Consider the following 16,676-nt stretch of genomic DNA (forward strand, 5'->3'; position numbering starts at 1 on the left):
GAGTCAATGTGAGTCACATGTGCCCTGTGTTGGAACACACAGATCTTTCGCTGGAATTTTTAAGAGGTGCGTGTCATTCAGTGTAAGCGGAACATACCAACTTTTACAAAAGTTGTTCATTGGTGATGGTGATAGTACAATGACAAGGCTGATTTCCAGGGAATGTGTTGCTGATGTTTTGTTTAGTTTTGTTTTTTGTTTTTTTGCTTTTTCTTTTGAAAAAATACACATGCATATGTACACATTCACTTGTTACATTGGCTGTCACAGCCAACCACTTCACTAGAGTGGATCAGCAGAGAGCATCTAGATCCAGTATCGATGACAAAAAGTTGTTACCCTCTGGTGACTGGACATGCCCTGTTGCAGACTCAGGCTTTTTCTTTTTCAATCTAATCCTTTGTGAATGAGTATCCGCTTCACCAAAAGTCTCCAGCGCACTTGTTGACAACGTCAGCTAAAGCCAACATCTGGGGATGGGCATTTGGGGTGAACTAATTTCTTGCTACTAGAGGTAGCCCTTTATAGTTGAGATCATGGAACTGAGGAAGAGTTTGTACAGCTACTGCCTGTAAATACATAGACTTCAGTCTTGAGCATATTTCACCAGCACTAGCAAATGAGAAAAAATAGTCTATGTAAACCTCAGTTTTTCCAGGACTGACCAGTGATTTTCAGTACCCAACTTGGCACCTTTCAGAAAGCACTGAGCCCCCAGAAAGGCACAACCAAGATTATTAATCAGTTTGAAAAATGTGACTTATAAAATACACTGATATAATAAAAACCTTCCTCATTTTTCAAAAGGGATTTGCAAAGATAAAATGAAATACACCCGGTGAAATCCTGGCCCACTTAAAGTCGATGGGGATGGGATTTTACTCTGTCTACATCTTTGTCTATTCACAGAGGTACGCTATGTTAGTTTTTACTGCCAATGTTAGTCTTAAATCCCTTTTGGTGTAGGAAACTGTTTCTTATTTCCCCACTTCTAAAGAGGAGTGTGACTCAGTGCATCTGGAATTCCAGTTAAGAGGATGATCTTAGAAATCTTTCTTCTGCTTCTACCACTAGCAAAGATATGGCAGTCTAGTCAGAAGGTCGTGGCTTTGTGGTGGCAGCACTCCATGACAGGAGCGCCAGGAGAGAGAGCTCTCCCAGTGCTCTAGGTAAACCACCTCCACGAGGGAACAACTCACAATGTTGGGAGCACTCGGAGCTCATTTACAGTGGTGTTTTTTGGCTCTGTAACTTGCTGAGCTCAAGGGGAGAGGTGTTTTTTCACACCCCTGAGCCAGAAAGGTGCAGTGCAGGAAAGTGGCTGTGTAGACACAGCCTGTAATAGTGTTGCATCCTATGGAAAGACAAATTGTCAGTCCACCATTACAATTGCAGTTAGCTTCTCATTGTGACCCTCATTTCCATCACCCTTCGAATCTGAGGAAAACAAAACCCAATTTATATGAAAATATTCCTGTGGTTTTCACTTGGTACAACTTGCAAGAGATAACGTGTTTGATGTGCTCTTTAAATAATAGATATTGGTAGTGTTTTGAAAGCCATCTAATGGTGCAGTGTAAATATGTTTCTGAAGGGATCATAATAAAATCTTCTCGTGTAGAGCAAACCTATTTTGGAGGAAGATGAAATAAGAGAACGTGTGATTTGAATTTTATAAGAAAAGGGTTAGCAATACCAGACCTTGAACTGTAGCAAGTATCAGTGCTGATGCAACCCAATTATACTGTAGAAACTGAAATTCAACACAATGCCCAAAGCACTGGGGGGCAAGAGCGCCTTGCTTAACAAGTGAGATCTGCATTTTCCCTTGAAGAATGAAAAACACGCAATGCATGTTTCTTTTCATGATTACAGAAATCCAGAGCAAGCGTCAGGAAAGAAAGAGAAGAAGCACAGCAAACCCAGCCTACAGTGGACTCTTGGAAACAGAGGTACTTTAGCATTCGTTTTTTACCATGGTTCTGCTCAGTGCCAAGAAAGTTGTAAGAGTGCTTCTTACTGCAAAAGTACATAGAAATGAGGAGCCTGAGTTACTTAAAAGAGAGCTTGATGCGGGGAAGAGCTATGACGAAACCGTGATTTACCTCAGTTTCTAGGCAACAGCTTTTCCACATCAGAACATCATTTGGCTTTAACTGGAGCCCTTGTTGATGGTCTCAGCAGAGGACAAATAAACATTGGACCCGATTTCTCTCTTTCCCATAGATAAAGGTCTTTCCAGGCCAGGACTGAAAAGCAGAGGTGAAGTCAGCAGGTTGACGCTTGCACTGCTGCTTCATGTGTAATACTTGTCAGTGAAGAAGAAGCAGGGAAGGCTTTGTATTCCAGAGAAGTCAACCTGGCCCTTCCATGAGTATTTATTTGACCCTAGCCTAACACTGGAGTCAGGGCTTAGGTTAGTAAGGGAGGGAAAGGTACACATTGATTTTTTCATTTTGATAATGGCAAAATATTTTGAAAAGATGAAAACATGTTTTGCCTATCGTGTACATTTACTTTTGTGTAATGAAAATTAATATTTTATACTTTTGTTTTTTACATTTTCATGTAATAAAAGTTAACAAAATGAAGCAACATTATTAAAATGAAACATTTTACAAAATTAAAATGAAACACTTTTACAGGAGACGAGTGAACATTATCTAAACAAAACATTATGATTGTTTTCAATTACAAATTTTCAGATTCTTTGTTCCATGGGGAATTTCAAAATTTTATCATTCAATTCTAATTCAGAATGGAACAAAATTAAATATCCCATAAAATGGAAATTTTGGTTTCTGGCAAACTGTGCACGTAAGCAACATGCATTAATTTTCCTGTATGCTATAAACCAAAGGACACTGAGTTTACTTAGCAAGTTATCAGCAGTGCAGACACTTAGCTAAAACAACTTCTTGAGAATTCTGGTTATTTTGGCCAGCGTGGAGAAGGGGAGGCAATCAGTGAAAGAAGGAAACTCATGGGCCGTATGTAAATAGGTTGTTGAGTGACTTGACTGCTTATTTGTAAGAAAGGTTGGTCTTGCAGGTTGTGGCAGTGGGGTAGGTTTCAGGGGGCCTGAATTCTGTTCCCAGTCTTGTCTACAAATTTGATTTGTAAACTTTGGCAAATGACTTAATCTCTTTCTGCCTCAGTTATTCCTGTTTTACAAATGGGGAATATTGATGATGCCTTTCTATCATATTCGTTCAAATTGTAAGCTCTCTTTCACTATACTTACACATATAGTGCCCAGCACAATGGGGGCCTCAATCTTATTTGTATTTTATTTATATTGTCTTATGTGAGGGCCATTTGACTTGAAGTTTACTACTACTGCTACTGGATTGTTTAAAAAATATGTTGCATGTTTTATGATCCTAAACTGAGGAGTATTTCTGAGAAACTAATAAACATGCAAAGACTTGAAGAAGAGGCAAATACATTTATCGTACCCTAGTTTTTGGTTCTCATTAGACTTTTTCTCAAAAGTATATCCGGAAGTAAAGAATAGGATATAGAACGAACCTTAAAATGAGAGAACCATGTGGCTGACTAGCGCTGTCCTCATTAAGAGCTGTCATTAAGGACTGACCATGGGGAATGTCATTCAAATAAAATGGAAGCAGACGGTTTTCTTCCAATCAATTAGCTTCTCACATTGATTTGCTAATCAGTCAGTTGAGGTATTTTGTGGCATTTTGGCACAGTTTAATTTACAACTGATCTAGTAAATGATCTTTAATTCATGATTGTTTAAATTGAAATTGCATATAAATTACACTTATCTCTCCCTCCCCACCCCCCCCACCCCCACAACTGCAGATGCCAAGAAAATGTGCTTCATTTTGTTGTTAAATCTCCTTGATTGTGAATAGACAGTTGCTGTTTTAAATTAACTTATGTTTCTGCAGCTAAATTTCTGCCCAGAAGCATGTTGGAGGGGTTTATGCTGTTCAGAAATTATTCCATTCTTCCACCCTCGGTAGTATATTTAAAAAAAAAAACAAAAGATGAGCTATGTTTCAGGCTGAATATTTTCTGACGGAACAGATGTCAGCTGAAAATTCATTAGCCATCCAGTCATTCATGTATTCTGAAGAGCATGACATTAGAGAGCAATTTATTAACCTTTGAATAAATCATGTGTTGGAAAGAAAACTCTGATTTTCCTGAAAGTAAGTTTGACAACGTACATTGAAGGAGTACAGGCGGCACTCTTTGGCTGTGTCTGCTCTACAGCGATCTTTTGAAAGATGATCCATCTGCTCTTTCTATAGAGAGTGTCCACACAGCCCCACTCTTGCGAAAGAATGGGCCAGGGATCGAAAAATCTGGCACCATGAATACTGCTCTTTCGAAAAAAGGGCCCACAGAGTGTCTATACCCATGTTTTTTCAAAAGATTCTTTCAGAAGGAGGTGCTCTTCCTGATCCAGGAGCAGATGAGTGCTTCCGACAGAAGAGCTGCATTCTTTCAACTTTCTTTCGAACGAGCGCGTTTTGTGTGTATATGCTCCATGAGAGCTTTCAAAAGAGACCCTTCTTTTGCAAAATCTCTTGAAAGAACTTGGTAGTGTAGATGTGGGCTTTGTTATCTCAGAGCACAGTAACTGGATAGCTCAGAAAAACAATCAGTGTGGATGGAGACCATTATTCTTTTCATTACAAACCTATGTGTCTAGTGACCAAAAGCTGTTACCATCTGGTAACTAGCTGGGATAGTATTGGTTTTCTTCTTCCTAGTGAACAGGTGTCAATAAGTTTGAAATTCGTTCAGACTGAGATGACCCCATGCCCCTAAAGGGAGTGCTCAGTAAGATTTAGCAGGAAATATTTTCCCAAAGCTTTTGTATGCACTGTGTGATCAGAATTTACTTATATTGACTGCAGATAATTGTCACACTAGGAAGTGACTTCTTTACTCCTCCTCTGTAATGTTTATCACCAATTGTGTTGACATTAATAAAAGTGGTGTTTCACAGTAACAATTTAACGTATATTTGTTTATGATAAATGTTGTTTAAGCGCTAAGTTTTTTAGTACTGTTTATAGACCCAGAAGCCATCTCTGAAGTCTAATCAATAATGTTGGCAATTTGCATTTACTGCTTGTTAATAAAAACCTAATGAAGTTGGTCTATGTTAAAAACTATCCTAGAGACTGAATAATGTAGCTATCTATGGTTCAGTTGACCATCTGAGGAGCCTTACACAGCCTATATTCTGAGTCACAGAATTAGCTTTATGAGTACTGATTATGCAAGAAGAAAATTCCTTCAGGAGTGATGGTAGAAAAGCATAAGAGAGCCAGAGCTCTTGAGATGACAGTATGGTTTCTTTTCTTTCCCTTTGCAGCGGAAACGCCTTGCATCAAATTATTTGAATAACCCTTTGTTCCTTTCAGCAAGAGGTAAGTATTTTTAAAGGAATACATTGCTGTTATGATGTGGTGTTAAGTATTTATTAGCTGCATTTGTTATTAATAACTCCTAATTGCCACATTGTGCATATCAATACAAGTCCCCTGTCCCTTGGACTGTGCAGTGAAAATAGATGGTTACTCTACAAAACAAAAGATAAAGCTAAGGAGTTGTATTGATGTGCAGCCTGATCACCAAAGCCCTGGAAAATCAGTGGAAAGATCAGATCTCTAGTGTTGCAGTTACTCCTAAATAGGAGGGTATTTGGAAAAGCAGATGTTAAGGAGGCAGTATGGCCACTACCAAGTGTTCAAAAACCACAATTAGATTTAAAAAAAATAAATTAGAGTGTCTTTTCACTTATCTTGTGGTTTTCAGGTTTTAGGGTTTGCATTTTCCAGCTTTACCCTGTAACTATGAGAGCTCTAAACATAGTTTTCAAAGAAAAAATGAAATTTTGACATACCTAATGAGCCCAGGAGGCTCTAAAGCACCACATTTTTGTAAAATATTATTATACACATAAGTGGGCAACACTGAGGAGAAATCTGGAGAAAGAAAGTAATGGTGCCAAGGGAGAAGGCATAAGTGGCAGGTATAGGGGGCAGTGTGAGAAAAGGCACAGGACTGATAGAAGAAAAAGGCAAAGTTGAGAGAGAATAAAGCAGAGCATAGGAGAGAACAAAAATTGCTTCGTCAGAAGGACAATGCTGTGCAGAATGGAGAGAAAAGAGGCTAAAATACACTGCAGATGAGGTGAGGAAAATGGTAAAGGGATCTAATGTTTCTTTCCTTGAAGAGCTGCTACGTCTATTCTACAGTGAGTAAATCCTATGTGCTTTAGAGATACGACAGGACGGGTGCTTTTATCCTTTTTGTATAACAAAATTTTCTTTTTTAAGTACTAAGATGCTATAAAAAGTGCCATTTTAACAGATGCAAAATTGTGACCTGCTTTAGTCTTTTCTTCCTATGTTGTTGGTATCACATTTTCCTTACTCTTCTTATACCACTTAAAATTGATACCTGTGCTTCCTTGTAAACACGTGCCTAGAGAGAACAACATTAGCTCGGTCACTCTGAGATCCTCAGTAAATTTTCTTTTTCCTTTGTGTCCATGTTTTTAGACAGGTGACAAAACTTCAGTGATATGACAACCACAGAGCTGCTTGGGATACGACACAGTTTTACCTTAATTGTTACTTGTTTTAATGAGCCCTGCATCTATTCTTCCTAATATCTAAAGTCCCTGTTGCTGTGCTGAACAATCTCTTCTTTGTCTTTGTTCATTACATAGCTCACAGCATTTATTATTGTTATACATTTGTATTGTGGTATTACCTTGGAGCCCCAGCGGTGGGCCCGGCTGTGCTAAGGGCTATATAGACATAGAACAAGAAGACAGTGCTTGTCCCAGAGATTACACCCTAAACCAGGGGTCAGCAACCTTTCTGTGGCAGGGTGCTGAAATTTGACCTTTTGACCTCTATGTACAGTCTGAGGGCCAGTGATACTTTTTAAAAGTCACTAATAGTCCTACTTACACCAGCTTCATTAATTAATTAAGATGAAGAGCTTTACCATTTAGGTGGTGGTTGGAAGCACTAGCTGGTCTTTTGTTAATCCACAGATGAATGGATTTGAACCAGCTCCCAGCTGCATGGGGGGTAGAAGGGCGGGACTGAGCTCCTGCCTCATGTGCAGATGAAAATTGGCTCTCATGCCACCCTTGGCACCTGGGCTAGGGGGTGCTGACCCCTGCCATAAATAATCTAATGGTCTGCATTGCAGAGCTCACCAGCTTGCTTATTATACAGTCCTCCTTTTAAAAATAATTCTCACATAGATCATTTCAGCAGGTAGAAGAGAAAGAGCGTGGACACTTAGAGTAGACCAACTACATTGACAAAAGTGAGCCAGAGGTTTTGAAAAGCACTGTATGTTTGTTTAAGAAAACACAAGGTGCAGGAAGCAGCTGTCCTTTACAGAAAGTGTAGGAGAGAATGGTACTAGCAATATTCTCACCAAATTATCATTTGTTGGAGAAAAAAAAGCCTCTTAGTTTCCACACCTGTTTTATCTCAGTGACTTTCACGTCCCCCATGCATCTGAATAATCATTGTTTCATTGTGCTCTGGGTGTGTGCACATGCACTTTGGACTTCTGGATCAAATTCCAGCTGCCATATGTATGTAGCCACACACCAGATAACGTGTGAGCCGAAACTGAGCTTCCACTTCACTTCCATCTCCTCACCCCAGGAAGAGGCCACTCTGTCAGTTAACTGACTGGAGCTGACATCCTAGGGCTTTTCAGTGATGCATTCTGCCCAAGTGTGTTGTGACTCAGCAGTGGAAACTGCAGACTGGCTGTTCTGAAGAGCACTCGTAGAGCAGATAGAAATTTTCCGATTTTTTCTTTGGTTGAAAAACAAGCCCCGAGGAATATATTCTTCACAAAGAGTTCCTTAAAAAATTCAATGTTTTGTACAACCGCCTCTAACTACTCCTCCTTCCACCAGGCTTGGGCTACAACCGTTAAAGGTCATTTAAGCAATAAGCCAAAACATGCTGCATACTTTGGATGTGGGTGATTCTAAGGTCAAAGTGCTGATGATACTATGATGCCTGAGTCTGCAAGGTGTTGCACTCTCTGGCCACGAGTTTGAAAAACATTTAAACACACGCTTACCGGTAAATCACTGGAACTATTCCTGTACTTAAAAAGAAAGCATCTCCTTAATTAGTTGAGGGCCAGAGCATTCAGTCTTGGAAGAATCAAAGTCTTAGGTTGTATCTACACAGTAGTGTTACAGTAAACCTTCGATTTAACGGACTAATGGGGGGAAGGGGTGTCCATTAAAGCTGAAAGTCTGTTATACCTGAATGGTTACCCTGTATGATGATGCACTGACCTTCCCAGCCCATCACTCGCTCCTGTCCTCTGCCCCCCTTTCCTTCCCCCCTTCCTGCCCCGTTCTTCCTCTCACACCTCCATCTCCCTCTCCCAATTAGTGGGAGAGGAGCTGAACGCCGGCCTGGCTCCTTCCACCTCCTGCAGCTCTCAGAGCTGCGACTCCTCCAGTCCCTGGCTCCGAGCCGCCCATGCAAATGTAGAGCGTGGCCACCCCCAGCCAGCCAGGGGGCAGCAGCCTCCGACACCATGGCTACTGCTCAGTGCCATTACAGGTGGAGGTGGCAGGGTGCTGACATGCCCCATGCACATGGAGCTGAGAGAGGAGCACTCCTGTGCCCCACCGCAACCCCCTCCCTACCGGTTCCTCTGGCCCCAGTGGCCCTAGCTGCTGCGGCAGTTCCTCCAGCCCTGGTGGCCCCAGCCATTCCGTCAGGTCCTCCAGCCCCAGTGACAGCTCCGGTGAGTCTCCAGCATTTATTTGGGGGGTGGAGGCAGAGAGAGGGGGCTGGCAGACAGTGTCCGTTATTTCCAAAGTCGATTGTATCAGAGTCTTTCAATCAAGGGTTTACTGTATTTTGAAATAAGCTGTTCCAGAAGAGCTATTCTGGAATAGCTTATTTCAAAATAATGCCGCTACATGCACAATACATTTTGAAACAGCAGTTAGTTCTTTCGAAATACAGCATCTACGCACAACAGAGCCTATTTTGAAATAGAGCCATTGGACACACTAAGGCTTATTTCAAAATAGGCTCAATTCCCTGTCTAAACAGCCCCTATTTCAAAACAGCTATTCCTCATGCAGGCTACGTCTACACTAGCACACTACATCGAAGTAGCCTGTTTCAAAGTAAGGACATCAAAATAGGCTGCTTCGACGTGTATGATCTACACATCCTCCAGGGCTGGTGCCATGGACGTTTCAGGTCGAAGTAGCAACAGGGAACGTCAAAAGGAGCCGCCCCAGAAGGAAATGTGGAGCGTCCACACACACAAGTGCTCCCTGTCGAAATAAGGGGCCAGCAAAGCCCCAAACCACTCCCATAAAGGGCCCCCCCAGATACACTTTCTCTGCGCAGCATGAGATCTACAGAGCTGACAACCAGTTACAGACCCTGTGCACGCAGCATGGACCCCCCAGCTGCAGCAGCAGCAGCCAGAAGCCCTGGGCTAAGGGCTGCTGCATGCGGTGACCATAGAGCCCCGTAGGGGCTGGACAGAGCGTCTCTCAACCCCTCAGCTGATGCCCACCATGGAGGACCCCGCTATTTCAAAGTAGCGGGACGCGGATCGTCTACACACGCCCTATGTTGACATTGAACGTCGAAGTAGGGTGCTATTCCCATCTTTGGATGGGCATAGCGACTGCAATGTCTAGCTGTCTAACGTCGATTTCAACGTCAAAATAGCACACAGCGCGTGTAGACATGACACGTGCTATTTCGACATTGTGCCAGCTACTTCGAAGTAGCTGGCTAGTGTAGATGCACCTGCAGTGAGGCTTACTTACTTCAAAATAAGCCAACTGCTATTTCAAAATTATAGTGGTTGCATTGTGTAGATGCTAGCAAAGTTATTTTGAACTAATGACCATTATTTAGAAATAACTTTGCTCTCTAGACCTATCCTTAAAGAAGGGTTTTCCTATCTAGTTAAGCATGAGGTGTTTCTATCCATTGGCAGCTTAAGACAGAACCCATGTAGTACTATGAAATTTAACATCTTCGCCATTTAGAGATTCAGCTGCATGATTCCTGAAACGTTAATAACATACAGCTGTGAATGGTAAAAATCTTCACTGGTGCTATTTAAAATGTCACTTTCTCCTATCCAGGTGAAAATAACTGGCCATAACCTCCCCCAACCCACCACTTTTGTCATGGCTTGACTAAAATTTGTTGCGCTAATGTGTTACCCACTAACTGTTCTCTGCCCTTCTTTCATGTGCTAGCAAATGAGGATCCATGTTGGAAGGTATGTTTAGCAAGATTTGTGTATTACCACTGTCTGTCTCATCATGTCATTCAGTGCTTGCTGTTAATTATTGAAGTCTCTGCCAGGATACAATCTTGAATATTTTCTTTCAGTTTTTTTACTGCCATTTTTAGAACCTCTCTAGTTTATCTAAATCTTTGAGCCATTAAAGCAGAACGTCAGAACAAGTTGAAGTGCTTTTTGTGTTCAAAGTTTTTAATTTAACACTTTGTAGAATCCTTTGGTTGAGAAAATGCTAGTTTAGCTTTATTGTTTCAATAAACACCCCAAAATATTTACTATTGTACTTGTGTCTCTTGTACAATAATATTGTATTATATCTCTTGCTCCCTGTTAATGTTAAAAATATAGATCTTTTAAAGGGTGTTTTCTAATATTGATACTTTTGGAGAGGCGTTTTAGACCAGAGTAATTTTGCATTAAGGATCTGATAATAGATAAAGCTGACATGAAACTTTGTAAAAAGGACATTCTGAAAGATGAAAACATGATTATCTCAATAAATCACTTTTTTTTCCTTCTGGGAAACTAGTAGAAAAATTGAGATTTTTCACATAATAGCTACGTCTACACGTGAATGCTACATCGAAATAGCTTATTTCGACGTAGCGACATCGAAATAAGCTATTTCGATGAATAACGTCTACACGTCCTCCAGGGCTGGTGCTATCGACGTTCAACTTCGACGTTGGGCAGCACTACATCGAAGTAGGCGCTGCAGGGGAGCGTCTACACACCAAAGCGGCCCACATCGAAATAAGGGTGCCAGGAACAGCTGCAGACAGGGTCACAGGGCAGACTCAACAGCAAGCCGCTCCCTTAAAGGGCCCCTCCCAGACACACTTGCACTAAACAGCACAAGATCCACAGAGCCGACAACTGGTTGCAGACCCTGTGCATGCAGCATGGATCCCCAGCTGCAGCAGCAGCAGCCAGAAGCCCTGGGCTAAGGGCTGCCGCACACGGTGACCACAGAGCCCCACAGGGGCTGTAGAGAGCATCTCTCAACCCCTCAGCTGATGGCCGCCATGGCGGACCCCGCTATTTCGATGTTGCGGGACACGGATCGTCTACACGTGCCCTACTTCGACGTTCAATTTCGTAGTAGGGCGTTATTCCCATCGCCTCATGAGGATAGCGACTTCGACTTCTCGCTGCCTTATGTTGATTTCAACTTCGAAATAGCGCTCGCCACGTGTAGACGTGGCAGGCGCTATTTCGAAGTTGGCGCAACTACTTCGAAGTAGCCGGCATGTGTAGACATGGCTAATGAGTCACAAACCATGAGAGCTCCAAAATCAGTCTCTTTTATTAAAGTGTACTTAATTATACAAAGAGTAATTAACATTGCCACCAGATTAGCACAGCAATTTACTATGTGACATTGTAACTGTCTTAATGAGACTTAGCAGTATGTAAAATGAACTACCTATAAAGTATTAATCAGTCTTGTTTGAGAAAGGTTGTCATAGTGGATCTGGGTAGTTTAAATCAGAAAACAGTAATTAACAAAACAGAGAAAAGAGTAATGGAAGTGCTCTATGTAAAACCTCTGAGAGGGGACAGGTGGGAGAAGGTTGTACTCAGGCTTGTTTCCCTAGCTGGACTTCAAGGCAATGTGCATAAAACACTTGGAACTGTGCTTCCCCATCCTTTCCTCCCCACAACTTTTGTTCCCTTGCTTGTATTTTGGGGCTTGAAGGACAAGTGATCCACATATTGGACCTGGGATATGCATGAGTTGGAAGTGACAGTGACACAGTCTCAGGGATAGAGCAGCATAATTATAATATTGCAGGCTGCAAACATTAATCGACTCATTGCTGTCTGTGTGATTGTTCGATTATTTCAATTTATTTCAGCTCATTGAATTTTGCTTTTTGGCTGGTGTTAAGAACAAAAATGTTTGCCTTTCTTCTACAGCAGCCAGGAAGCTTCTGAAAATAGGATATTGTTTGAACAGGCTGGGCTGACGAAGCAGTGGCTCAAAGTGCTGCTCCTGGAAAGCTGCACTGAGAGTTGACTTCACTCAACCTACCCTTTTCTTCTCTTTCAGAATGAAATGCATCATGACGAACACTGTACAGCATGCAAACGTGGCATTAACTTGCAACCATGTGGAACATGTCCAAGAGCATATCATCTCAACTGCTTGGACCCTCCTCTGAAAACTGTTCCCAAAGGGGTTTGGGCCTGCCCAAAGTGCCAACAAAAAGTAAGGGAGTTGAGGCATGTGTACTGTTGTCACTCCAAGAAAAGAAAAAGAGAGAGAGAGTTGGGCACATCAGAATTCTAGAGCCCGTTTCAGTCCACAGTACTAGCTAAGGAGATAATATTGTCTAAAGTAATTACAGTAGACCCTCACAGATATGAACACCAGAGTTATGGACTGACCTTGGACACAATGTAAAACCAGAAGTAGCCAAACAGGCAGCAGTAGAGCTTAAGCTATAAAAAAAACCAAATACTGTCCTGTCTGTACTGGATTATACAAGTTGGCACATCTGGGCTACCTATCCCCACTCCATCCCCATGCGTGGAGAAGCCACTTACAGCGAGCTGATAAAGTTACCTGTGTAAGGCAGCTGAAGCCAGCAGAGTAGGAGCAACACTGGGGACAGTGCTGCTTTCCCCCTTCTCCTTTCTCCCCAGTGACAGAGAGAGGCACTGTTCCCTGACCAGGAGGGGAAAACACATGCCACCCTCCTTTACAAATGCAGTTTGAAGCAGGGAGGCAGCTACCAATGTGGAGGAGGGACCTCAGCTACTGCTGGAGCCTGGCCAGGAGTGTCAGTTATAGGATATGGAGCCTGACCTGTACTTTGCTCAGAGATGTCTGTAATAACTCTGGACTTCTATTGTTTTGTTTGCTGCCTGTGTTGCCTGGTAGTTTTCCCAGTTGTGGTCTTATTCCTTACATTTTTTCCCCTTTTGATTTCATGGTATTGCATCCCTAAAGATTTATGCTGAACAATTAAAATGGCTGTTCATTCCTTTACTTTTTTCCCCCCCTCTACAATAAACACCACCAAGGCGTACAATTGCAAAGCAAGTAATGTAGTTCTTGCAGATGGAGGAGACAGTGTCATGCAAAGACAATGCACCAGAGGATCTGAAAGTTGTAAGGAGAGTACACTGTCTTCTTTATAAGATTTGTTATATGTAGCTATTAATAGCCATTTCAAAAAATGCAATTCTAACCGTGTTCACGCTGGCCCAATGACTAGCATCAGTTTTGTAAGAACTGCAAAATAATTTTGGTGAATTTCAGAATGAGAGGGCTTAATTTTTGTTCCTTAGAATTCTCTATTTTAAACCCCAGGAAAAAAAATTACTATTTAGTTTCTTTGAAAATGTCGAAGAGAATTGCTGGTCTGTAGTTACATTCCGTGGAGCCAGCCCGTCTCCTCTTTCGCATACCCGGTGCAATTGGCTATTTTCGATTAGAACAATGGTAAATCAAGTGCAGTGTTGCATCTCCAGTGGTGGCCTGTATGTAATGGAGAGGCCAAATATTTCTAACTCTACTGGTAAGCCTGTATGAAGGGGGCTGGAGAAGAATTTCTTTTGGCCCCCTGTGGCAATGATTAAGTATGAGATTTGAAAACCCCCATCCTGGAATTATGTAGTGCTCACTGTTTATATGAAGTAAAATATAATTCCAGAATTCTTTTCACTACATTTCAGTTTACAGCCTACAATTCCAGTTATACCTTTTTATTGACAGTAAAGTTATTTTTGTGGGGCTGAGTGGGAAGAGGTTAATCGTGTGTGTGTGTAATACTAATTTTTGTTGTTCTCTGGATTTACAGGTATTAAAGAAAGATGAAAATGTGCCGTGGACTGGAACTCTGGCTATTGTTCAGTCCTATGTTACTCGTAAAACAGGTACAGAATGGCATGGGTCCTGACAAGAGGCTCTCTAGTCCCCAGTTTCACCTTTAAAATTGCAGTAACTGTCAAACTGAGAAGACTGGCCTGGGCTTAAATTCGTATGAATAAAATGTGAATGGAAGAGCAAAAGCTCCAGAAGATCACTGATAGTGCCTGCCAGTCAGTAATGCAAAGTGCTTTGCATTCCAGCCCGTTTCCTCACACGCACGATTTTCTGTAACATTCACCTTTCAGCTGAAGTTTTCCATTCTCAGTCGTGGATTGAAAGTTAATTTGTTTTTTAAAAAGTCTGAGAGAAAAAAAAATACTTTGGAAGAGAAAAACACACATACATTTTTCAAATTGGAGAAAAATTCTGAAGTGAACAGTTAATTTTTTTAGAGCTGTTGGACAAAAAGAAAACAGAAAAAAATAGTTTTGAATTTTACCAAAATGAAATACTTGTGTTCAGATTGAACTAAAAACTTTTGTACGCTTATTCACAAGTGTCAAATTATTTTGATTCATTATTTCATTTTGCTTTTAGCCATTTTCTGCATTTTTGTTTCCCTTGTCTTTTGTCCAAACTATTCACTGAATTTGACTCCAGTACACAAATAATTTTTGGTGTCCCAAAATGCTCTTTCAGGCAAGTTTACTGTTTGATAATTCTAATTACACGTTGAAGTACAAAAGCAGCATAAAATGCTTATGATTGAAAACATGAAACTTTGATATGAACGTAGTTTTTGATAAAAACTAATGCCTTTGCTTTGAAAGGTATTAGCACAGAAAGCACACTAAGGACTTGCCAGATACCCACCACATCTGCAAGAGATGCAGCAAGGACTGTCACTCTTGTGTGGGTCTTCATAGTCACAGTAGACGCTGTAAATGAAGTCCTCAATTGAAACTATAAAGGGCGCGAGCCATAGTCTATGCAGACTGAAGGATGCCTACTACTAGTTTTGATATAACAGTCCAAAACTATGTACATAACTTTTGTGGGACGAAATAGCCTTAAATGAACTTGTGACGCCTTGAGTACCTTAATTTAATCTACGCCTTAGTTTCCTACCTATAAAATAGGGATTTTATATCTCCTCAAGGATGTATTGTAGAATAATGTCTGTCCTGCACTTGAATGGTTTCAAAAGTGATGAGAGTTGTTTATGTGCAGATGGAAAGTCATTTTCTCTGGCTGCATGTTTTGAGATTGGACTGGGTGGACCTTTGGAACTCCCTCTGCAATACTCAATTCTACCCTCATGAGTCTGTGCACACCATTTTTTTCCGTCTGTGCCTTAACATTTACATTCCAAACCTTATTGGTCTACAGTCAAAGAAGAAGAGAAGAGAAAATTATTAAAGAAAGGCAGTGAGCTGAAGAGCGAACACAGACAGTTAGAAGAGAAAGAGAGACTTCTCAGCACTGCCGTTAAAGTAAGACTCCAGACGGTGGGGCAGAATGCCTCCTACAGAGTTGGCTATGAAGGCCTGTGCTGGAAAAACTGAGATTTGATTGCTGGGAGATGAGTTATGAACATGCACAGTTTGTGAGCAGTCTGAATAAGTGTTTGGTTTTGTTCTTAAACAAAGCAACTTTTTTGGGGGAGGGTGCAGGTGAGCAAAATACACTGACAGGTTGAGGAGCAGGAGGCAGTGGGATACCTGCTATTGGTCTGCTTTCCCCCTCATATGACAAAACAAAATTGCACATACCATCTGCCCTATTCCACACACGAGTCAGAGCTGTGTAAGTACAGGTCTAGCACTTCCCATGTTTCGCAAGAAAGGTCTGCAAAATGCCAAATACGTCTGGTCTGGTAAGTATGATCATTGTCACCACTCAGAAGGTCTCAAGTATCATAGCAGTTTTCAGCATCTCCTACAGGCACTAGAACCAAGCGTTGATAGAGGGAGTCACCCAAACATACCCTGACTTCATGTATGTGAGTGCACAACTTCTACAAGTCCCTGCCAATCTAGAGAGTGAGAGCCTGAGTTCAGAGCCCAGTTTCCTAGCTGACGTGGATAGCGGGACTTTCTTAAACATGGCTATCTGAGCACAACCATGGCCCCAAACTATAGAACTATAAGTAATAAGAATTACCTTGTTTATTTTTAAGTCTTCTGTATTCTGGAAAATTAAAATGGCAGCTGCAACAGTAACTGGTCAGTACTTGTTCTACCATTGCAGTTTTCCAGGAGGGGTGTGGTAAATATTTTATCATATTTAAAATAAGGTGGAAAGAAAATTAATAACTTACTAAAAGGAATCACGGTGGGAAATACTCCCTTAACTGCACATCACCGTCACCACTAATGGACAGTAACACATGTAGGAGAAAGGTCTCAGGGCAGGTGCAGTGTTCTCTAGTGTAGAACAGCAGAGTGGGATTAGAGATTTCACAATGAAAAAGTGTATGTGTATACGTGGGTAGTGCTGTTGAAGTCCATGGGAGTGC

The 16,676-nt window shown here is 41.4% G+C and overlaps 2 protein-coding genes across 3 annotated transcripts in view; one reads left to right on the top strand and one right to left on the bottom strand.

Annotated features, from left to right (window-relative positions):
* Positions 1-16,676, top strand: part of PHF21B (PHD finger protein 21B) — a 244,024-nt gene that overhangs the window by 223,347 nt on the left and 4,001 nt on the right. For both annotated transcript variants that reach the window (XM_075003606.1, XM_075003607.1), the window contains 6 exons: positions 1,876-1,952; positions 5,360-5,414; positions 10,292-10,314; positions 12,392-12,550; positions 14,148-14,223; positions 15,548-15,651. In XM_075003606.1, the coding sequence (XP_074859707.1) occupies positions 1,876-1,952; positions 5,360-5,414; positions 10,292-10,314; positions 12,392-12,550; positions 14,148-14,223; positions 15,548-15,651 (494 nt within the window). The remainder of the gene's footprint in view (positions 1-1,875; positions 1,953-5,359; positions 5,415-10,291; positions 10,315-12,391; positions 12,551-14,147; positions 14,224-15,547; positions 15,652-16,676) is intronic.
* ARHGAP8 (Rho GTPase activating protein 8) overlaps positions 1-16,676 on the bottom strand; it is a 218,876-nt gene that overhangs the window by 2,125 nt on the left and 200,075 nt on the right. The gene's annotated exons all lie outside the window — the stretch shown is intronic.

This window comes from Carettochelys insculpta, chromosome 1, assembly GCF_033958435.1.
Source record: "Carettochelys insculpta isolate YL-2023 chromosome 1, ASM3395843v1, whole genome shotgun sequence".
Classification (NCBI taxonomy): domain Eukaryota; kingdom Metazoa; phylum Chordata; order Testudines; family Carettochelyidae; genus Carettochelys; species Carettochelys insculpta.